At 41.6% G+C, this 25183-nt stretch overlaps 1 protein-coding gene across 1 annotated transcript in view; it reads right to left on the bottom strand.

Moving 5' to 3' along the window:
- Positions 1-2446: 2446 nt before the first annotated feature.
- Positions 2447-25183, bottom strand: part of CERS5 (ceramide synthase 5) — a 32913-nt gene continuing 10176 nt past the window's right edge. The window contains exons 2-10 of the mRNA XM_082850333.1: positions 13294-13399; positions 12553-12683; positions 11646-11703; positions 9712-9762; positions 8929-9021; positions 7164-7292; positions 6956-7062; positions 6004-6160; positions 2447-3251 (exon numbers count right to left, since the gene is read on the bottom strand). Coding sequence (XP_082706459.1) covers positions 3075-3251; positions 6004-6160; positions 6956-7062; positions 7164-7292; positions 8929-9021; positions 9712-9762; positions 11646-11703; positions 12553-12683; positions 13294-13399 — 1009 coding nt within the window. The 3' untranslated portion in view covers positions 2447-3074. The remainder of the gene's footprint in view (positions 3252-6003; positions 6161-6955; positions 7063-7163; positions 7293-8928; positions 9022-9711; positions 9763-11645; positions 11704-12552; positions 12684-13293; positions 13400-25183) is intronic.

Raw genomic sequence — 25183 nt, forward strand, 5'->3', positions numbered from 1 at the left:
TTTTCTAACTGTGGCAGACTGAATTTTTCAAAGGTGTATGCAACCATACCTCCCGTTCCCCATGCTCTTCTGCAGTGACCTCGCCACTGCTTCAAGAGGTAGAATCTATCTCACCACCTCCTCGTATCTAGGTGGTCCCTGTGACTACTTTGATCAACAGGATATAGTGGAAGTAATGTGTGCCAGTTCCAGTCAACATTCTCTTTTTTTTTTTTCTGGCCACACCGCTCAGCTTGCAGGATCTTAGCTCCCCTACCAGGGATTGCACCTGGGTCACCAGGGAAAGCGCTGGCGGCTCTAACCACTGGACCGCCAAGGAATTCCCCCAGTCAACATTCTTAATGGTCCTAGTGACTTCTGCTCCCTGCATCATGGAATGCAACCACCTGAGCAAAGCCCAAGGCATGGAGAGGCCACGTTTAGGTACGTTAGTTGATAGCCCCGACAGAGTTCCCAGGGAACAGCCAGCATTAACTTCTAGCCAGACCAGTTAATCATCTTTGACATCCAGCTCAGTTGAGTCTTTAAACTACTCCATTCCCGGCTGCCATCTGACTGCAACCGCATGAGATATTTCCAACTGGGCTCATTCAACCAACCAAACCATGAGAAATAATAAATTGTTCTTTCGAGCCACTACGTTTTCAGGTGGTTAGTTACATTGTAATAGACAATCAGAACATTCATTTATGGAATGGGGATAACAATCCCTACTTTTTCAGCAGTGTTCTGAAGTTCACTTTTTGATGTTGTGAAATCATCTTCAAAGCAGTTAAGCACTATACAAACATGTTATCTTTTCAATAAATAATAAAGTTAAAACTCTTTTACATTCAACAGAGGAGAGGTAATGCCTTGCTTCTCTTACAAATATTCCTAGTTCTTGGGTAGGGATGATGGGTCTGCATCTAACCTGCTCTGCACTGATTTGGGGCCTTCCTCTCAGGCATAAAACCTTCCCAGGCCATCTATAAAACTGGCCTCATGACAGTCTTGCTGCCCCCCCCCGCCCCCGTTAACACTATTATCTTCCGGCTCTGTATTCAAACTCCCTAGCAACCTCTCTCTCATCTCCCACTCCAGCTATATGCATATAGTTCCTCTTTAGAACAAGACCCTGTTCCTATAACTGACCCTAATCTCAATTCACTCATCCAAGGCTAACGCTAATCAGTCTATGCCTCTGGCTAAATGCTTCTTCAACAACTATTCTTCCTCATATGAAGTCTTGGGAAGTGTTACAGTATAGCGGTTAAGAACAGAGACTCTGAGTTTGATTCTTTACTAGCTGTTTGAATTTAGGCAAGTTAACCTATTTTGCTGTATTTTAATCATATGTAAAGTGCTTAATACAGTACCTGGCATGTAATAAAGAGCTATGTGTTAGCAATTATTACTTTAATTATTATACCACTTGGTTGCATCTTTTGTCAGATTAACTGGGCCAACTAATTCAGATTGTATTTACAAAGCAATTGTTCAAAAGGCAATATACATACCTTGTCTGACTTTCAAAAGCATTTTCATTCATATTTCATAATTACTAATTTATTCAACAATATGGCAAATTGAGGAACTAAATGTAAGACCCTAGTCTTTTAGTCTTCCTGACTAGCTCTGACCAAATAACTATGTAAGACTTTTTAGAACTTAATTTTTCCATGCCCCATAGTAAGTCTTTTTAAAATCCAGCCACTCAGTAAGTTTAGTAGAGTCAATATCCCAATGATGTCAATGAACATCAAATGAGTATCTGATTCTTAGAACAATAACCTACTTCTTTCAATTTTTATCCATCTCCCTAACAATGAAGCACACCATATGTCTTAATGTACACAAGAGCATCTGGAAATATTTTGGTAATCTGAATATTCACTAAATGGAAAACTATTTTAAGAGATGAATACTACTATTAGTAATTTTGCCTTGACCTCAACTAGAGAAAAATCTAGATTAGGAAGACTTTTTCTCCATAGGCTAAAAGAGAAAAACAGAACTAAAAGAGAAAACATCTGCTTAGACTCACTTATCGCAATCTTAAGATGTTAACTGGCAGTCTCTGTATTCAATAAAATGGGAAATACAGGAAATACTCAAGGTGTCTTAGCTCTTCAACCACAGCCTTTGTTGCTTTAGTAATATACATGCTTTCATCTGCTCAGTATTTTTTCTTATGGTCACTACACATGTTTATTTTTTCTTAAAATATAAAGCCCTAAAATGCAGGCGCTCTCTTTCCAGCATGCACAGAAAGGAAAAACTTGGTGTCCAATGGCCTCTAGAATCAGACGTGAAAAAGTTCTTAATTAGATTATGGGTTCAGGGGATTGGGGAACAGAGTCACTAAAGAGGTTGAGACAGCAGATGAGGGTTGAAGCACTTTTAATCACAGAAGAGTAAACAATAGTATAAACCGTTAACAACTCACCCAGTGGCTGTTGTCCTCCAGCCCTCAGCTCACCTGTTCCTCCCACCCCCCAACTCCCTGCGTACCACTGAATAAAGAGCAGGGTATCTATCAGCAGCTGTCCATCACTACCAGGTGGCAGGAAGGGGACCTAGCTAGGGGCCACAGCAATCCTGGCCATCCATTCATGGTTGTCTGTTTCTATATAACGTCGTGTGAAATATTCCATCTCCAAAGGAGGAACAGTGCAGAAACCTGGAGTGAACTTAGCTGCTCCATTCAGATGGCCAGAACTTCAAGAGCCATGGGCAACAAGGGAGGGGACTCTCTGGAGCCAGCATAATTCAAGATGCAGCCAAATCTGGGATTGAGGTGGGTTCAAAGGGGACCAGGCTTGTGCTCCAACCTAGGCAACGAAACTCACACATATGCACAAATGCATATGCACATGTGCACACATATGCACACACGCACGCGCACACACAGAGCAAATAACATTACTGAAAGAACCTGGAGGCTATTAAATACAAAATGGCAGAGTTTTTTAAAAAAAGTGAAAATATTTGCTTCTTTGATTCTCCTCAGTGCCCTGCACACGCCCTAGTCACAGGAGTGCAGATGCGGGGAGGCCCGGAGGAGTAGGTTGCCAGCAGCCCTACGAGTCCATCTATGCTGAAGTCCCCATACCAACCACCTTACTCTTCAGCCAGTAGCTGCCTCCCATGTGACCATTCACCCGACCGGCACCATTGCTGGAGCTGCGGCCACAGGGGCCTTTTGTGCTACTGGTCATATCTTCTTCTTCTGAGCTGCTTTCCACATCACTGCGATCATCCTTAGATACCTGGGTGGGATGAGGCCAAAGGTAGAAAAGGTAAGGACAGAACTTTTCTAGAATCATAAGACAGACAAAGCCCACAGAGCCCATGTTTGGGCATTGCTCCCAATCTGGCCTACTTTCTGGTGGCACCTGACTCAAAATACTATCTGGACCACAGAGACTGTTGTGAATATCCTTTGCCTGCTTTCTGGGTTTCTCTCTCATCATCTCTAATTCCGTTCTGAATGGAATAAGTAGCCATCTTGGTAGAGGAGTTTATCTTTCAGGAACAGCCTAAAAGAGCTGAAATCATTCACCCAGTTGTGGTTTAGGTTTGAAGGAAACTCCACAGACACCCTTTCTCCTATTGTACCTCAAGAAAAGAAAAGGCCAACACAAACAATACATATGGCTATCATCATTGCTTCTATCTTCTGGTGGTGTGGCCACTGCAGTTTTGGTTATCCAGAATTTTGCTTTATCCCCAAAGCTGATCCACAACTGGGCTCTTCCTGGGCTCAACTATTGACACCCTATGACTGGGGTCATAGGGTGTTGATAGTTACTTCTCTTGAGCAACCCCAAGATACACAGTATGGTGAAAAGAAAAGTAGACTGGCAGTCAGCGAGTAAAAAATCCCAGTCCCAATCATGCTACTCTCTATGAATCTTTACCTTTCAACCTCAGCTTTTTGTTCTATATTTTCAAATGAAGGATTTGGATTAGAGCAGTGTTTTTCAATCTAAACTATCCTGCATACCAAGCACAGTATTTCAGATTCTCTACCGTGGACCATAAAAGTAAAGGAGAGAAACCCAGTGAAACCTATGTCAGACTTTTGCCCTCCCGAACTGAAGGATAATAAATGTGTTTTTTTTGTTGTTTTTGTTTTTTTAAAGTAACTAAGAGAAGGGGGTGAGAAGGAAACAAAACTACAATTGCTATTGCCAAGGGGTGGGGGAATTGCTTTGGTTAGCTCTAAGATTCTATGGTTTATTATAGCTATCGACCTCTGAACCCAGATGAACTGATTATCTGATCTTTAGGAAATTTCCACCAGAGGGCAGTGTGTCTAAATTTGAGGGAAAGGGAGGCTCAAAAAGGAGGGGGGCAGTGGGTGGGTGGGAAGGAAAGGAAAAACAGAAAGGGGAAAAAAAATGAGTAGACTCTAATCTTGCCTCAAGTTAGGAAAAAGAACCTGGCAACTTGAGCTCCATTCAACAATGGCCCAACCTGAGCTCCATATAAAATGGCAGAGTTTTTTAAAGAAGTGAAAATATTTTCTTCTTTGATTCTCCTCAGTGCCCTGCACACCCCCTAGTCACAGGAGTGCAGATGCGGGGAGGCCCAGAGGAGCAGGCTGCCAGCAGCCCTACAAGTCCATCTACGCTGAAGTCCCCATACAAACCACCTTACTCTTCAGCCAGTAGCTGCCTCCCATGTGACCATTCACCCGACTGGCACCGTGGCTGGAGTCAGGAGAGATACATGCTCTGATACAACCCAGGGAAACAGAATGGAAAGCAGGAAGGAAGAGAAACACATTCAGACAGACATGCTTCACTGAACACCAGAAGCACAGATACACTTACATGCAAGAGATGAAACTGTCCAGCTCCCACCAGGCATAGAAAAAAGGAAGGAGGTGAGAAAAGAGTGGAGAGTACAGAGTCTGGGTCTAATCCCTCCTGGATAGGTCACCTGGTCAGGAAAGAGCAGGGGAGAAGAGAGATGTCCAGTAGCTACAGCAAGATGCACAGGCACACTAAGCAAGTTCTGAAACCAATTGCAGCCATAAAGAATAGCGACACAAGGGCTTCCCTGGTGGCGCAGTGGTTGAGAGTCTGCCTGCCGATGCAGGGGACACGGGTTCGTGCCCTGGTCTGGGAAGATCCCACATGCCGCGGAGCAGCTGGGCCCGTGAGCCATGGCCGCTGAGCCTGCGCGTCTGGAGCCTGTGCTCCGCAACGGCAGAGGCCACAACAGTGAGAGGCCCGCGTACCGCAAAAAAACAAAAACAAAACAAAACAAAACAAGAATAGCGACACAAGGGATCATATATTCCTGGGAAACATTCCATCCCTTTGTCCTAGAGTCAGTGTATCCTCTACCAGAGCCCTTCCCCTTGGGATTGTGTGTTACCGAAGGCTGAATCCCCAGCCCACAGGCTAACATAGTCTGACTGCTTCAGAATTTGCAAAATTCAGTTATGAGTTTTATCACTGAATGATCTTTCTTTATGCTTTTGGGCTCTTGGCATAAGATGGGTATTTGAAACCCTAAAGACCTATCTCACTTAAGACCCCTGCCTCATACAACAGTAAGGTGAGATCGGTACTTAGTCCCTTACATAAACCATATCTTGAACATCACAGTGTGGCCATCTTGGGGTGGCTTGCGACTTACCAAACTACTCCTAGGCAATCTAACATCTCTACTTTTATACAGTGTATATCTTGGAGCTCTGCATATGATTTCCTTTGAAAAAAGGTTCCCATGCTAAAAACAAAAATATGAAATCCACAAAGTAGGTAGGTAAGGGGTAGGAAATGGTTGAGGTCATCTCCAAACCTAATCCTGTTTATTATTTTACAATGGTCATTCCTAAGGGACAGGAAGAAGGTAGATCCTTCCTCTGACATCTAAGTCATGTCTTAGATGGCTAAACACTCATACTTAAAGAAAAGATGGAAACTTTGGAGCCCTAGGCTCTTTGCTGGGTAATACCTATTTTCCCACCCAGCCCCAAAGAAAGAAGCCATCTTTCATCCTCACCTTTCCTCGGATCAAGGCTTTGAAAGCAATTCGTGCAATTAGGTAGGACCAGATGACATGCAGAACCTGTAGGATCAGGAGAAGGCCATTGAAGAGCCACCAGGACGGATAGGGCCCGATCATCTCCCAACTCTCAAAGAGGGTCGTGTTCAGAATCCTGTAAGAGGGAGGCCAATGGTCAGATTCCAGAGTCAAAGCCAGACAGATAGGGATGAAGCTGAATTCCCTGGAAAGCAGAACCTTGTGTTTTCTCCCCATACCTTCTATCAGTTGAAGTTCCAGAGATATTCATCCACAGTGAGAAAAGAATAAAGAAAGGGGCCCATGGAGTTTTCTATCTTTAGGGATAAGGAAAGATATAGAAATCTTAGCAACTGATAGAATAAGTCGTATTATTAATCACTTCAAATATACAGAGTTTCACAAGTTTGGGACACCAATTTTAATCATAATCCTAGGAATTACTCAGATCCTCAGGCACATATAGGACAGCTGGTAGCTGATTCCCTCAGACTAAGGAGAATCTCCAACCCACAGAGTCAATGACTTTGTATCATAAAGTAGTGAGTGTAGAAGTGAGAGTGGTGTATGTGTGTGTTGGTCAGGGTGGGAGACAGGGTATAGAGCAGGAAAACAAGCAAGAGCCTGAATCAGTACAAAAGAAGGCAAAGGAATTACTTAGGCATAAAATGAAGACTGCTCCTCAGAGATGAGTCAGGCGAGCCACAGCTAAGTGAGTTGGATGCTCTCAGTCTAGATTACACCTCACTAGAAATATTGTGCAAGGGAAATGAGGTCCTTTGAGAGTCCATAAAGGGTCAGGTTAGGTCAAGGAAGAAGCAGAGCAATATTTAGGGTTAGGGAACCTTGGTGGTCTGTTCCCTCAACTGGTGAAAGCTATCACCAGTTTATGGCTACGTATCTACCATAGCTCCACAGCCCTACCACTTACCAGAATGGATAGATTCCTAGACGAGTCACCACAAAAATAGCACTGAAGATCACAAAAAGGGTGTCACAGAGACGCTGATACTTGGCATAATTGGCCAGCTTGGCTGCCTGGAGAAAGGAAGATAAGAATTGAGCTGGGGAGAAAGCCAGTTCTCAGGAGGGAAAGTAAAGAAAGAGGAATAGTGAGGAAAGGGGGGTTGGGGTCTTACCTCCAGCAAGAAGTCTGAGGCATCATGTAGACACATGACCAGAGTTCCCACTCGAACCATGTTGTTGATGTAGGAGAAGGTAATGAGCCCAATGGTGGCCAAGTGATGCACAAACATGATCAGGAAGTCCTAGGAAGGAATGGAAATAAAACAGGCAGGTAAAGGCAAGGCCATAGAGCTGCTGGCCAACTCAATGTCCTGCATTGTTCTCAGAAGGTCTTATTCCACCCCTTAGAAGTTCCATTTTGTTTAAATTCTCCCTCAGGGAGCTGCCTAACATTTGACCCAAAACTCTCTACGTCAATGACTGACCCATAATCTACGTTAATATAGCTCAAAACACAGAAAAGAACAATTTTCTTTGGTAGTTGCAGAACATGTAGAGCTTGGATGCTGAGCTGACACTTGGAAATAATTTCCCAGGTGGTAGTCAGGCATACAAGCCTTAGACATTTCAGATATCCTTGAAAGTCTAAGACTCTTCTGCTTTGATGAAGGAAATTTCAACCAAAGGGACCTAACAGAAAGGGGAGGTTTGTGAAGGGGGCAAAGCTAAACTATTCCAAAACATTTCAGAGACATGCTAAACAATCCATCTTACTACAAGCACTTCCTGCTTTCAGATTTAAAGCTCAAACTTCCTCTTGGGTTCAAATGCCAAGGTTAGCTCTGGAGAAATCTCTAAATACCTGAGTTATCAGACATATCTAATAAATACTTCCCAGCCCAGTGAGGGAGAGAGGGTGGGAGAGGGCAGGTAAATCTGCATCAGAGAAGCAAGGATATAAAGTCTGTGCTCTCCACAGAGACAGATACAATGGTACATTTTAGCTCTTGAGTTGGGGATGAGTTTACAAATACACGTTCTAGAATGTTTTAAAACCAACATATGTATTACAAACCTTTTTATATGCGTCATATATTAAAATAAAATTTTAGTAAGGAGACCTGTGTCTACTAATCATAGGAGGGTGAAAGGCATCTGAATTGTGTATCAAGCTTCTAGGTTACACAACTAATAACCCAGATCAATTTCAATCCATTCCCACAAAGGCTAACCCTGATTTTCCTTACCAAAGATAACCACAAGTTAGTGATAGATTAGGGTTAGAGCTGCTGGAACTGCATTATGTCAGGTGGACACCAATAAAAGGTGAAGATTCTGCCCTTTCTGTCTGCTTATAAAAAACTTCAGTCATTTCCAACTTTGCTACTCTGTGGGCAAGTCAACTCACTTCTCTGAATCTTCGTTTCCTAAACAGTAAGTAAAGGGTAAACTAAATCATCCTAACCCCCTTCCAACTGACATTCTTTAAGTAAGTGGGGTCACCAAGAAGGGAGAACAGAGAGGGAACAAGGGTCCCTAATGCCAAACAAAAGCCAGATCTAGCTTTTCTGGAATCAAGGCCTTTCCTGGATCAGGCCTTACTATCCCTACATTCTGAGCTTAGGAACTAAGCTCAGACTAAGTTTCCTGAGCTTTGTATATGTAAGAACCTTGGAGAAAATGAGGAAAAGGGTATGCTTCTTAGACGGTTAACTGTTTTCATCCTGGGCTGCCCTGAATGCCTCAAATATACTTCATCATTAGTCAGGTCTCACTTCTGAGAACATTACAAAGAGCTAAAAGTCCCATTAAACCTACTTTCTCCCTCTTTTGTGGTCCCAATCAGGGCAGAGAATCTATCACAATGACAATAATGATGATAGCTGCTGGAAAGGAGGATGCAATAAGTCAGGGAGTTGAGGGAGCCAATGTCCTTACCTTTCTTTTAATGTCTGTAAACTGAGAAAACATAAGAGACCAATAGAAAGCCAATTCCATGATATAATAGTAATAAAGCCCATTTGTGAGAGGCTGGAAGAGAGAAAGTAGTAGTTAGAATACCAGCTAGTCAAAGACTCATTCCACCTCCCCAAATTTCTCCCTCTCAGAGGAGCCATACCCCAAATTATTAAATAACCTTCCTCTCCATCATCTTCCAAGATCTGCAATAGCTAACAGACTTTGGATTGGTGTGGAGACTTAAACCTCTTCCCTTCCACATACACATCTTCAGCTCTCATCTTTCAGAGATCAGATAAGGTTAACACATACTATAGCACAACCAAATCAGTGTGTCTAGAATTCTGGGCAATTAGTGCTTTTCAGGGGATTAAATACACTGAGGCCTTTCTTTCTTCTACTCTGTTAGCAGTCCCCTGACATTTTTCTACTATGGACTAGAACCATAGTAGAAAATCTTGAGGGATTCAAAAGGGACACATGAACCAGAAAGCACCTCATTAAGTGCCAGGGAGCTGTTTTTCTTTCCAGCCCAATTAGGGTGAATATAGGAACCTGGAACAAACAGATCACTGGATTTCACTGCTTATGGGGACCCCAAAAATATATACCTGAATATATGACTCAAAGAGACTCAGTCCCTAATCCCTCAAGAATCCCAAGGAAATGTGCTATCTTCCCTTAGGACTGGCAATGTACTCTCCCCAACCCCATCTTACACACACACATAAGACCCCTGTCTTGAAAGGGCTCAGATCCTACCTGATAAGGGTAACTGTGCCAGCATTGTCGGGTGTCCCAGAACCAAGGCGACTAAGAGAAAACAGACAATCTAAGTCAGCCCTTAGAATTCTCCCCTGGCTCATCTATATAATCCCTTTCTCTCTATGCTTGGGGCAAAAGAGTTGGGAAAGAAAAAGGAATCCCTCTTGACAGAATTTAGGGTAACTAAATGGCTAGACTTTTCTTCTAGAACAAGAAAGTGTTATTACAAAGAGAGAAACCATGCTTTGAGGTATGTAAGAGCAATGAGAGCTCTAGGATAGTTTCTGGAAACATCACAACCTGGAATATATAGGAAACTGGGAGGCAGGAAGACAATGATTTCATTTAATAACTGAGAGCGAGATCTCCATGCCAAAGATTCACAAGTCAAAAGTAATAATCTCTAATGGAGTTTCAATTAAGTCCATTTCATCTAAGTTGTTGAATTTATTACTGTTAAATTGTTCACAATCTTGTCCTATTATTCTTTCAATGTCTACAGGATATGTAGTGATAGCTGCTTCTTCTTTTTTTTTTTTTTAAGTTTTGGCCACACCCCACAGCATGTGGGACCTTAGTTCCCCAACCAGGATCGAACCTGCACTCCCTGCATTGGAAGGCGGAGTCTTAACATTGGACAAACAGGGAAATCCCCGTGATAGCCTCTTTTTCTTCCTGATACTGATAATTTGTTTTCTTATTTTTTTCTAAGGGTTTATCAATTTTAATTAAACCTTTCAAAGAACCAACTTTTGGCTTTATTAATTTTCTCCATTATTTGTCTAATGCCTATTTCATCGATTTTTGCTTTTTCCTTTCCTTTAACTTACTTTGGGTTTACTTTGCTCTTCTTTTTCTGGATCTTAAAGTGAAAACTTAGATCATTGACTTTAAAGCTTTCTTATTTTCTAATATAAACATTTAAAGTTATAAATTTCCTCTTAAGTATGCTTTAGCTGCATGCCACACATTTTGGTATGTTGTATTTTCAGCATCATTCAATTCAAAATATTTGCTAATTTCCCTATGATTTCTTATTTGATCTTTGGGTTATTTAGAAGAGTTGTTTAACTTCCAAATATTTCTCTAGATATCTTTTTATTATTAATTTGATTTCTATTTTAATTCCATATGGTCAGAGAACATATTTTGTAAGATTTCAATATTTTAAAATTTGCTGAGACTAATTTTATGGCCTAACATATGGTTATCTTAGTTGGTGTTCCATGTGCATTTGAAAATAATACATATTCTTCAGCTGTTGGTGTAGTGTCCTATAAATGTCAATTAGGCCAAATTGGTTGACTGTGTTGTTTAAATCTTCTGCATCTTCAGTGATTTTTGTCTAGTGATTTAGTCAATTACGAAGAGTATTAAAATCTCCAAATATGACTGTATATTTGTCTATTCTCTTCCTTTTCCTTTCTTTCTGCCTCTTTATGTTTCATGTATTTTGAAGCCTCAATTATTGCATTTAGAGGAAAATAGTGTGGTACAGTGAAAAAAAAAATGGACTCATGAATCAAAAAGCCTGAAATTCTTCTTTGACTCTGACAATTAGCTGAAAAGCAGGAATAATACCTGTTTTACCCACTATAATGAGTTACTGACTTGATTTCTGTAATGTCTCCTCCTTGAAAGAACAGGACTTTTGTCAAGTGCTTTTGTAAACCATCACGTACTATGCTGATTTAATTAATTTTTTTATTATTAGCATTATTTATGGGAGAAACAGTAGAGTCATGAGGTTACTGATGTCAGGCCCCAGACAGAAGACAATCTATTTAGCTTATCACAAGAAAAAAAAAAAAAAATCACAAGAAAAGAAAAAAAGGGAGTAAGGGACAAAATCTAAAGGTATTTAACTCTTATCTCCAGGAATGTAGGTATGATTAGAACCCAACAGAGAACCAGAGGAAGTTCAGACTCACCGACCAGAGAAATCTAACTCCATAGCAGAATATACATAAATAAAAAGTGAATCTCCACCTGGATGGGCAAGAAGTAGAAGTTAGATAAATATTCACTCAAAAGAAAGTCTGTGAAGTAAAGAAGTCAAGAGAACAGATTTGGGGATAAGACAGTTACTGGTAAGAAATTAAGTTCCCATAATAGGGACAAATACTGTTACCGAAAAAACCAAAGAGATAAAAATCTTCCAGCCTCTGTTTAAAATAGATTTCCAGGGCTTCCCTGGTGGCGCAGTGGTTGAGAGTCCGCCTGCTGATGCAGGGGACGTGGGTTCGTGCCCCGGTCTGGGAGGATCCCACATGCCGTGGAGCGGCTGGGCCCGTGGGCCATGGCCGCTGGGCCTGCGCATCCGGAGCCTGTGCTCCGCAACGGGAGAGGCCACAGCAGTGAGAGGACCGCGTACCGCAAAAAAAAAAAAAAAATTAAAATAGATTTCCACAAGTGTATACTGTCTTTAGTAAACTTTTCTTCCATATTAGACTCCCTGATGATAGTGCCTATTATTTTTTTTTGCATGATAATGAGAAATACAGCACTCGGTGTCCAGAGGATAATCAGCAAAAACCCAGTGAAATGGATTATAGTAGGTATGCATATCTACCTATGTAAGTGCCAGTATAGGAATTCATTCCCAATTTATTTGGGAAAGGGGAACAAAATGGAACTACATCTAGCTTAGGGGCAAGCATGTCCAAGAAACTAAGGGTGATCAGGCTTCCAGTTCTCTTCTTCCCAGCCTATAATAGAGTTAGCCCTCCACATCTATTGACTGTTATCCTAACAAGAGAAGTGATTTCCAAAAAGAAAACCTTAGTCCAGTCATATTCCACCCTTCTCCTCACTCCCCACCTCCTTCTGCACACCTACATGCTTTCACAGAATTTAGTGAGCGTTGGGGGCTTGTCCTGATTCCTCCGATGGCGAAACCAGCATTGGATTTTTCGGACATCCCAGTCCAGTTGCTTTGACAGGCCCTCCAGCCTTTTTTCATCAGGATACTGCAGATGTATGACCAGAGTCAGAACATCCCTTTTTTTTCAAACCTCTCATTAAATCCCTTTGACTAGTTGAGTGGCAAAGCGGCAATAACTATAGTGACTTAAGTAATGTTTTTCTTTCCAGGTTTCATCCCCAAAGTCAGTTTTAGTATGAAGTACTATTTTACACATCAAGGACCTTTACCATTCATCTATACACATCCTTGTTTGGTCTTCTCCCTCCAGCCCAAGCTAAGTAAAAAGAGATATTAAAACCCAACCGCAAAGGCTATCAGTACCATTTCCATTTGATTATGCAACTAGGTAATGACAAGAGCTGGAGCAGGGAAAAACAAAATCAAAATATGATGTGTGTCTGGGGGAGAAGGAGGGGTGGTGGTGACTACTAGGCCTAAAACTCAAATGTATGTAAACTTGACTTATTTAAGGGATCCTGGCCCAAAGGTATTTCCCTGAGTGGATAAAGTTTTCCTAATAGCTCTATGGACTTCCCAAATGTGAAAGATCATCCCATCCTATCCCTACCCTTGGAAATACTTGCTCTTTTATCCTCCCCTGCCCTATGGGATAAACCCCCACATGAATCTTCCTCTGTTCTTTGCCCACTTACCTTGGTAACAGATATGAACACCTTTTCAAGGATGGCATTAGGTTGGGCCTGATAAGGACCACTGTCCTGGATGCCAACATGGAGTGCACAGGGTTTGGCAATAAACCTGTAATGGAGAAAACCCAAAAGCCAATTCTAAAAATGGTTTGCTAAGCATGAAGCAAAGATCCTGATTAGGGGACTGATAAGAGGAAAAAGGGGAAACACTTGGCTCAGAGCCAGGACTTTTTGATTTAGTCCTGGATTCTGCCATTGACTCACTTGAGAAGTGACCTGTTTAAGAAATATTGGAACATAAGCTCTCTTTCCATTTTTCCCTGGCTTCCCTTATCACATCTTGAGCTTTAGAGTCAGAGAGACCTAGATCAAATCACTAGTCTACCATTTACTGCCTGTATGAACTTGGGCAATTTATTTAATCTTGCTAAAGCTCAGTTTTTTCATCTATAAGATTAAGATTCTTGCTACTCAACATAAGGCCAACAGATAAACAGCATTACTGGTTTTTCCTAGAAGCTTTTTAGAAATACAGAATCTTGAACCCCATCTCAGACCAGCAAAATCAGAATCTGCACTAACAAGATTCCCAGGGGATTCATATTCCCATTAAAATGTTAGAAGCGGGTCTACTTTACATGAATCTTGCAGGTACAATGATATTACATATATGAAGACCGTGACACAAGGAAAGTGCTTAATAAATGGTAATTTTCCTTATATCAGATGATCAAGAAGATCTTAATTGGAGGGAAAGGTAGAACTGAGACTGAGCTCTTCCTAAACACAAATATCCTGGGTCATGGTCACCTTCCTGCCTAATCAAAAGACTATACGGAAATACTTTGAACTTTCAGAAGCTCTGAAGAAAGAAAACTGGGAAACTACGAAGAGTGGTAAGAAGGAAATTACCTATTAGTACTCAATTCTAGTCCCAGATCTACCACTAATAAGTCACATAAACTTGGTCAAGTCACTTAATTCTTGGGTTTTGGTTTTGTCATCTAAAAGAAGGGGTTATATGAGATGATGTATAAGATTTTTTTTCTTGGGCTTCCCTGGTGCTGCAGTGGTTAAGAATCCGCCTGCCAACGCAGGGGACACGGGTTCGATCCCTGGTCTGGGGAGATCCCACATGCTGCGGAGCAACCAAGCCCATGCGCCGCAACTACTGAGCCTGAGCTCTAAAGCCCATGAGCCACAACTATTGAGCCCACGTACCACAACTACTGAAGTCCACGCGCCTAGAGCCCATGCTCCGCAACAAGAGAAGCCACCATAATGAGAAGCCTGCCCACCGCAATAACGAATAGTCCCCACTCGCCACAACTAGAGAAAGCCCGCACGCAGCAACGAAGACCCAACGCAGCCAAAAAAAATAATAAATTAAATAAATAAATTTAAAAAATAACAGATTTTTTTCTCTTTCTAAGATTCCATAGTGATATCATTGATTATAACTAACTTATAACTTTTTTTTTTTTTTGCGGTACGCGGGCCTCACACTGTTGTGGCCTCTCCCGCTGTGGAGCACAGGCTTCGGACGCGCAGGCTCAGCTGCCATGGCTCACGGGCCCAGCCGCTCCCCGGCACGTGGGATCTTCCCGGACCGGGGCACGAACCCGTGTCCCCTGCATCGGCAGGCGGACTCTTAACCACTGTGCCACCAGGGAAGCCCCCTAACTTATAACTTTTACATCTTTGAAAATTGAGGAATTATTCCTTGGCTCTGCAAGAAAGATCTCTCTGTTCTACACAACCATAGATTTTTGAGCCTCAGCTCTAGGAAAAGCTTTATGTAGTCACTTTCAGAATAAGTCAAAACCAGTTCTAGCTCTCTTAGCATCTTAGGGAGTCTCGTGATGAAATTATAACGGGGAGGTGTAAGATGGAATGCTCTTGACCTATTTTCTTGATCTGCATTCAAATCCAGAATTTATCTCTAAGGGAGGGACTGAAAACAAGAAACTTTGTTTATTGTCTTCCTCTATGAAAACTTCTTTTACCTTTATCACCAAAGTTCCTGAGCCATGGGGAAACATTGATTCAGATAAAGTAAGCCACATCCGCGACCCATTCTTTTCTCTCTTTTGCACCGGTGGTATAAAAGTTTTATTCAAATGCCAGTGCTAACAGATACTTTAATTTATACTTCCTGGTATATAATTCTGTGTACAAATATTTTAAAGCCCCATTCATGTTTAAACTCCTTGTGAACACAGAGAATACTGTTTTTGTATTTATCAAGGTTCTGTACTCAGTAGTTGCTCAGCAATTGACAAGGAACAGGTCTAGTGAATTCCACCCTTGTTCTGTTGGAGCTCAGTTTGGACCCAGCATTGATCAGCATCCAGAACAGTAATTAAGGCAGCCATTCTTGGGACTTCCCTGGTAGTCCAGTGGCTAGGACTCCGCGCTTCCACTGCAGCGGGCGCAGGTTCGACCCCTGGTCCGGGAACTACAATCCCACATGCCGTGCTGTAGCACAGCCAGAAAAAAAAGAAAAAAAAAGGTAGCCATTCTTTGCTGTTGAGTTGGTGCCTGTATCAGAGATAAAAGCACTGAATCCTCTCTCCCTGTCTCCTCCCACCTACATTAATTGAATGAAGAGGTAGATCCAAGAACAAAAAACTGCCTTTCCAATTCCTACTCTTACTCCCCGATTCAGGCCTCTTCCTCAATGCAGTCAGGTGATTAAAGGCCCTGGGGTTAGACAGATTTTACCAGCTAAGAGACTTTGTGAAAGCTACTCACCTACAGAATGAGGATAATAGTATCTGCTTCACAGGTTTATTTTAAAGATGAGATGACATAATGCATGCCTAACCCAGTACCTGACACTTTGTAAACATGCATTAAAAGGCAGCTATTATTATTTTCACTAGGAACAGATAGTTCAGTGTGGGTACTCCCTGACGGTACCTCCAGCAAAGTGAGAAGAGCAAGAAACCCTCTTTCACACAACAGGGATGGGTTTGTACCCTGATCACTTGGGTGAAGCCAAGATTGCTTTATTATCTAGACCTTGAAGCAGACTTAATATCCTAGAGTTGTCATAAGCTCACATCCTGCCCTCATTAGTTCAGAGTTCAATGAAAGACATAAAGCTATTGGCATCAAGTCAGTGACAGCTGTAAGACTCTAAGAAAATTTGTTTATTTGACAAATATTTATTGGACTCTGATTTTGTGCTATAGCATGAAGCACAAAACCAAATATAAGGGGCTTCCCTGGTGGCGCAGTGGTTGAGAGTCCACCTGCCGATGCAGGTGACACGGGTTCGTGCCCCGGTCCGGGAAGATCCCACATGCCGCGGAGCGGCTGGGCCCGTGAGCCATGGCTGCTGAGCCTGCGCGGCTCCGCAACGGGAGAGGCCACAACAGTGAGAGGCCCGCGTACCGCAAAACAAACAAACAAACAAAAAACCCAAATATAAGGACTTACGATTGGAAAAGAATTTTTTTAAAGTATTTATTTATTTAATCATTTATTTGGCTGCACCAGGTCTTAGCTGCAGCACGAAGGATCTTCATTGTGGCATGTTTAGTTGCAGCACACGGGCTTCTTAGTTGCGGCATGCGAACTCGTAGTTGCCGCATGCCTGTGGGATCTAGTTCACTGACCGGGATTGAACCCAGGCCCCCTGCATTGGGAGTGCAGATTCCTACCCACTTGACCACCAGGGAAGTCTAAAGAATTTTTTCTGTGATAAAAAAATTCATATCAGGGGACTTCCCTGGCAGCCCAGTGGTTAAGACTCCATGCTTCCACTGCAGGGGGTGCAGGTTGGATCCCTGGTTGGGGAACTAAGATCCCACATGCCATGCGGCACAACCAAAAAAAAAAATTCAAATCAGAACTTTGAGAAAGTTCACACCTAGTCATATGTTCATTCTACATCATTCACCTGACATTTAGTATAACTTATAAAATAGGTTGGCCAAACTCCAAAGAGTCTAGCATTAGCATTCATCCTTTCTGTTAAATCAGCTCTCCTCAAAGCATGCCTGGAGACCTCTGAGACCCTTTTCAGGAGCTCTGCAAGGTCAAAATTATTCTCATAATTCTATAGTTTCATAATAATTCTTTTCTCTCTCATTCTCTCATGAGTGTACAGTGGAATTTTCCACAGCTTACATGACATATAGCAACAGATCGAATGCAAAACTGATATGAGACTACAGCTACCAGATATTAAAGAGGCTCACAAAAATGTAAAATAATGCTATCCTCACATTTTTTTTTGTTTTGGAAAAGTAATTTTTCATAAAACGTTAGTTATATTACCAATACAATCAATGTATTGTTATTTATAAGTGAATTAATAAATACAATTTAAAATTTTTTCTATGTTAATTTCTAAAACAGTACATATTGGTAGATATTATCCATATAAGCAAAAACTCTCTGGGGTCCTCGATAACTTTTAATAGTGTAAAAATTCCTGACATCATAGTTTGAAAACTGCTGTGCTGGACGACATGTCAAACTTATCTTGTGATTTTCTGTCCTCTCCAGTATCAATGTTACCCAAGTTTTAAAATAATTTGTAAGACCAGACTACCCTTCGCCTGCATATCTGAATAAGTAGGCATCTAGTGGTCTATAATGGTAAACTACTCCTTTCCACTTGCCACTCCAGGAACGTAAGTCTAGTGACCCAACCTGATTGTACTGTATCTGTCCTACTCTAGAGAGACCATTTCATTCTGCCCCTTTCCTGTCCTCCAGATACATGGCAGCAGCTGACCTAAGCCTGGGTTAATTAAGATGAAATTACCCACTGCTTTGCTTTTTCATACCAGAGACAAGAGCTATATCAACAATTCTATCTTTGTGACCCACTGTAACATCATTGACGGATGTGAACTATACACAAATATATTCAAAAGTCTAGACCGAGCTTCTCAACTAGTGTGTCATGGAAAGTAACACAGATGTGCTATACTTATGTTGAGATACTGCTCTTAGCTCTCAGGGTGGTCCATGGGGTGGGTGGTAGCCAGACACCCTTGTCTGTAGCCTTTGGCCTCATACACCCCACTGTGCATGCACATATTATTTTCTATGTGTGCAGCAACATGATTGGGTTGGGAAGCACTGGCTTAGATCAATTTCTGGAAAAACATAAAAATGTCAAAATTGATATATAAAAAAGAAAAATAACCATCAAAGAAACTGAAATAGAAAACAAGATGAAGAAGGGGAAAATACAATAAAAAGAGAAAGGTCTTATCCAGACTGATGAAGATGGTATATCATTAGGTGAAGAGTATTGAGTAACTAAATATTTTGAACCTGAATACTCCCTCCACCACCCTCCACATAGAGAGACAGACAGACACACACACACACACACACAAACATGGAGAAAAGATAGCTGAGATATTTAGAAGCAAATGCAGAATCCCATAGAAAACATTCAGAAAGTCCATTCCCTTTACAATTGAATTTTTTTTTTGGCCATGCCACTTGGCTTGCAGGATCTTAGTTCCCCAACCAGGGACTGAATCCGATCCCTCGGCACTGAAAGCGCAGAGTCGTAACCACTGGACTGCCAGGGAATTCCCTACAACTTAATTCTTAATAAACCAATCACATTAAAAAATGTAAGTGGGTTTCCCTGGTGGCGCAGTGGTTGAGAGTCCGCCTGCCGATGCAGGGGACACGGGCTCGTGCCCCGGTCCGGGAAGATCCCACATGCCGCGGAGCGGCTGGGCCCGTGAGCCATGGCCAGTGAGCCTGCGCGTCCTCCGCAACGGGAGTGGCCACAACAGTGAGAGGCCCGAGTACCGCAAACAAACAAACAAAAAATGTAAGTAACTTCTAAGAGTTGAAAGAGAAGGAGAAAGTAAAAAGGACACTCGGGGGCGGAGTCAAGATGGCAAACCAGGAGGATGCGGAATTCCGTCTCCTCACAACTAGGGCACCTACCAGGCACCAGAGGGGGACCACAGACACCTAAAGGGACGGGAGGAACCCCCAGTGACCCGGTAGTGTGTGGGGGGAGTGAAGGGGGAGGAGAAGTGGAGGCCGGACGGGACTGGCGCCCCTGAAGGGTGGCTGGGGGAGGGGAAAACGGGGAAATTGGGGGACCATTGGGAGGGAAGAGGATCAAAAGGGAGTGTGGCCAGGTTTCCCCTGCCCACCTCCTGAGATCCCGGGCCTGATCCTCTGCCCACCTAGGCTCCCTCCAGCCCAGCAGGTCCTGAGGGAGTGAGAGGGAGGGAAGGGGGAGCAAAAGTAAAGTCCAGACCTCCAGCACCAGCACCCCAAGGGGTGGCTGGGGGAGGGGAGGAGTTCTTACACCCAGCGGGACCCACCCACGGTTAGGGGTCCAGCGGCGATGGGGGAGACCCTGGGGGAGACGGTGGGGGAGGGGCACGAAGGAACAGAGCCATTGCTCACCCTGTCCACTTAGGCACCAGGAAGCCTGTTGGGCTCCTGGGCCTAATCCTCTGCCCTCGGAGCCTCCCTACTGCTGTGCAGAGCCCAAGCCCCGCCCCTACACCCCCACCCAGGGCCTCGACTCTACACTTGGAGACCCCCTCCAACGAGCTGGGCCTAAACCCCACCCACACACCCTCACTCAGTGCCCTACCTCCAAACTACGTAACTCCTCACTCCTGAGGCCCTACTTTGGACATGCTGCCTCTCCTCTTCCTCACAGGTCCTAAGCAGAGGCCACGCCCCATGCTTAAACATCACCCACCTAGGCCCCACCCCATGCTCAAACATCACCCCCCACCCGCCTAGGCCCCGCCCCACCATAAACACCGCCCCTGCCTAAGTGCCACCCCAGCCTAAACTCCGCCCCCATGGCCAAGGCTTTTTTTTTTTCTTTTCTTTTTTCCTCTTTTAGATTGGGGTTCTGTTTTAAATTGTTGATTCACTGCTGTTGATTCTTTCATATTTTTATTTTTCCTAATAAATCTTTTATTTTTCTAATTTTATTTTATTCTTTATACTTTGTTATTGTTCTCTCCTTTTGGCTTGTCCCCCCACCCACCCTTTTTTTTTTTCTTTTTTCTGTTGTGGTTTTATTTTACCTTGTTGCAGTTGTTTCAATTATAGTTTTATTTTTTATAATATAATTTTTATATTTCTAATTCTATTTTGTTTTTTCTCTTTCATATTGTGCTGCTCCTTTTTTTCTTTCTTTCTTCCTTTTTTTTTTTTTTTTTAACCGTGCCACAAAGCTTGCGGGATCTTGGTTCCCAGGCCAGAGGTCGGGCCCGAGCTCCTGTGGTGGGAGCTCCAAGTCCAAACCGCTGGACTAACAGAGAACCTCAGACCCCAGGGAATATCAATTGGAGTGAGGCCTCCCAGAGGTCCTCAACTCAGCACCAAGACCCATCTCTATCCAACTGCCTGCAAATTCCAGTACTGGACGTCTCAGGCCAAACAACCAGTAAGACAGGAATACAGCACCACCATCAAAAAAAAAAAAGAAACGACAAAAAAAATGTTACAGATGAAGGAGCAAGGTAAAAACCTACAAGACCAAATAAATGAAGATGAAATGGGCAACCTACCTGAAAAAGAATTCAGAGTAATGACAGTAAAGATGATCCAAAATCTTGGAAACAGAATGGAGAAAATATAAGAAACATTCAACAAGGATCTAGAAGAATTAAAGAGCTAACAAACAATGGTGAACAACACAATAAATGAAATTAAAAATACTCTAGAAGGAATCAATAACCGAAAAACTGAGGCAGAAGAATAGATAAGTGAGCTGGAAGATAAAATGGTGGAAATAACTGCCAGGGAGCAGAATAAAGAGAAAAGAATAAAAAGAATTGAGGACGGTCTCAGAGACCTCTGGGACAACATTACACACAACAACATTCGAATTATAGGGGTCCCAGAAGAAGAAGAGAAAAAGAAAGGATCGGAGAAAATATTTTAAGAGATTATAGTCGAAAACTTCCCTAACATGGAAAGGAAATAGTCAACCAAGTCCAGGAAGCACAGAGAATACCATACAGGTTAAATCCAAAGAGAAACATGCAGAGAAACATATTAATCAAACTATCAAAAATTAAATACAAAGAAAAAATATTAAAAGCAGCAAGGGAAAAGCAACAAATAACATACAAGGGAATCCCCATAAGGTTAACAGCTGATCTTTCAGCAGAAACTCTGCAAGCCAGAAGGGAGTGGCAGGACATATTTAAAGTGATGAAAGGGAAAAACCTACAACCAGGATTACTCTACCCAGCAAGGATCTCATTCAGATTCGATGGAGAAATTTAAACCTTTACAGATAAGCAAAAGTTAAGAGAATTCAGCACCACTGAACCAGCTTTACAACAAATGTTAAAGAAACTTCTCTAGGCAGGAAACACAAGAGGAGGAAAAGACCTACAAAAACAAACCCAAAACAATTAAGAAAATGTAATAGGAACATACATATCAATAATTACCTTAAATGTAAATGGATTATATGCTCCAACCAAAAGACATAGACTGGATGAATGGATCCAAAAACAAGACCGCATACATATGCTGTCTACAAGAGACCCACTTCAGACCTAGGGACACATACAGACTGAAAGTGAGGGGATGGAAAAAGATATTCCATGCAAATGGAAATCAAAAGAAAGCTGGAGTAGCAATTCTCATATCACACAAAATAGACTTTAAAATAAAGAATGTTACAAGAGACAAGGAAGGACTCTACATAATGATCAAGGGATCAATCCAAGAAGAAGATATAACAATTGTAAATATTTATGCACCCAACCTAGGAGCACCTCAATGCATAAGGCAAATGCAAACAGCCATAAAAGGGGAAATCAACAGTAACACAACCATAGTAGGGGACTTTAACACCCCACTTTCACCAATGGACAGATCATCCAAAATGAAAATAAATAAGGAAACACAAGCTTTAAATGACACATTAAATAAGATGGACTTAATTGATATTTATAGGACATTCCATCCAAAAACAACAGAATACACTTTCTTCTCAAGTGCTGATGGAACATTGTCCAGGATAGACCATACGCTGGGTCACAAATCAAGCCTTGGTAAATTCAAGAAAATTGAAATCGTATCAAGTATCTTTTCCGACCACAGTGCTATGAGACTATATAACAATTACAGGAAAAAAACTGTAAAAAATACAAACACACGGAGGCTAAACAATATGCTACTAAATAACCAAAAGATCCCTGAAGAAATCAAAGAGGAAATCTAAAAATACCGAGACACAAATGACTATGAAAGCACAACGGTCCAAAACCTATGGGATGCAGCAAAAGCATATCTAAGAGGGAAGTTTATAGCAATACAATCCTACCTCAAGAAACAAGAAAAACCTCAAATAAACAACCTAACCTCACACCTAAATCAATTAGAGAAAGAAGAACTAAAAAACACAAAGTTAACAGAAGGAAAGAAATCATAAAGATCAGATCAGAAATAAATGAAAAAGAAATGAAGGAAACAATAGCAAAGATCAGTAAAACTAAAAGCTGGTTCTTTGAGAAGATAAACAAAATTGATAAACCATTAGCCAGACTCATCAAGTAAAAAAGGGAGAACACTCGAATCAACAGAATTAGAAATGAAAAAGAAGTAACAACTGACAGTGCAGAAATACAAAGGATCAGGAGAGATTACTACAAGCAAATATATGCCAATAAAATGGACAACCTGGAAGAAATGGACAAATTCTTAGAAAAGCACAGCCTTCCAAGACTGAACCAGGAAGAAATAGAAAATATAAACAGACCAATCACAAGCACTGAAATTGAGACTGTGATTAAAAATCTTCCAACAAGTGAAAGCCCAGGACCAGATGGATTCACAGGTAAATTCTATCAAACATTTAGAGAAGAGCTAACACCTATCCTTCTCAAACTCTTCCAAAATAGAGCAGAGGGAGGAACACTCCCTAACTCATTCTATGAGGCCACCATCACCCTGACACCAAAACCAGACAAAGATGTCACAAAAAAAGAAAACTACTACAGGCCAATATCACTGATGAACATAGATGCAAAAATCCTCAACAAAATACTAGCAAACAGAATCCAACAGCACATTAAAAGGATCATACACCACGATCAAGTGGGCTTTATCCCAGGAATGCCAAGGATTCTTCAATATATGCAAATCAATCAATGTGATACACCATATTAACAAACTGAAGGATAAAAACCATATGATCATCTCAATAGATGCAGAAAAAGCTTCTAACAAAATTCAACACCCACTTATGATAAAAACTCTCCAGAAAGTGGGCATAGAGGGAACCTACCTCAACATAATAAGGGCCATATATTGACAAACCCACAGCCAACACTGTTCTCAATGGTGAAAAACTGAAATTATTTCCTCTAAGATCAGGAACAAGACAAGGTTGCCCACTCTCACCACTATTATTCAACATAGTTTTGGAAGTTTTAGCCACAGCAATCAGAGAAGAAAAGGAAATAAAAGGAATCCAAATTGGAAAAGAAGTAAAACTGTCACTGTTTGCAGATGACATGATACTATACATAGAGAATCCTAAAGATGCTACCAGAAAACTACTAGAGCTAATCAATGAATTTGGTAGAGTAGCAGGATATAAAATTAATGCACAGAAATCTCTGGCATTCCTATACACTAATGATGAAAAATCTGAAAGACAAATTAAAGAAACACTCCCATTTACCACTGCAACAAAAAGAATAAAATACCGAGAATAAACCTACCTAGGAGACAAAAGACCCATATGCAGAAAACTATAAGACACTGATGAAAGAAATTAAAGATGATACAAACAGGTGGAGAGATATACCATGTTCTTGGATTGGAAGAATCAACATTGTGAAAATGCCTATGCTACCCAAAGCAATCTACAGATTCAGTGCAATCCCTATCAAAATACCAATGGCATTTTTCAGAGAACTAGAACAAAAAAATTCACAATTTGTATGGAAACACAAAAGACCCTGAATAGCCAAAGCAATATTGAGAAAGGAAAACAGAGCTGGAGGAATCAGGCTCCCTGACTACAAAGCTACAGTAATCAAGACAGTATGGTACTGGCACAAAAACAGAAATATGAATCAATTGAACAGGATAGAAAGCCCAGAGATGAACCCATGCACATATGGTCACCTTATCTTTGATAAAGGAGGCAAGAGAATACAATGGAGAAAAGCCAGCCTCTTCAATAAGTGGTTCTGGGAAAACTAGACAGCTACATGTAAAAGAATGAAATTAGAACACTCCCTAACACCGTATACAAAAATAAACTCAAAATGGATTAATGACCTAAATGTAAGGTCAGATACTATCAAACTCTTAGAGGAAAACATAGGCAGAACACTCTATGACATAAATCACAGCAAGATCCTTTTTGACCCACCTCCTAGAGAAATGGAAATAAAAACAAAAATAAACAAATGGGACCTAATGAAACTTAAAAGCTTTTGCACAGCAAAAGTAAGTCATGGTGTCTACCTGCAGGAAGAGAGCAAGAAAACCAGTGGTTAAAATAGAGTGTAATGAATGTATGCAGCGAAAGATATAAAGAGGAGGAAGAAAGAAGTGGAAATAGCTAAGACTCTCAAGAATCTCCGCTGAGAAGGGAATGCCTTCACTTCCTGCATCAGAACCACTTTATCTAAAACTAATATCCCTGTGCTTTATATCCATTCTCTTCCCGATTAGAAATTTCATTCTATTTATTCCTATTTTTTTCTATTACCTTTGGCTTCATTCTCTACTCGTTTCTTCTCATCAGACGTTGAACATGCTCAAGTTTTCCCACCTTAAAACAGCGCTTCCTGTCCCTCACACCCTCAGGCTCTCACCCACCTCACAACTAAAGTTCTTGAAAAAGTTCTCTTCTCATGACTTCTCTTCTAACTCCCACTCATTCCTCAAC

This window comes from Leucopleurus acutus (assembly GCF_964270905.1).
Source record: "Leucopleurus acutus genome assembly, chromosome: 11".
NCBI lineage: Eukaryota > Metazoa > Chordata > Mammalia > Artiodactyla > Delphinidae > Leucopleurus > Leucopleurus acutus.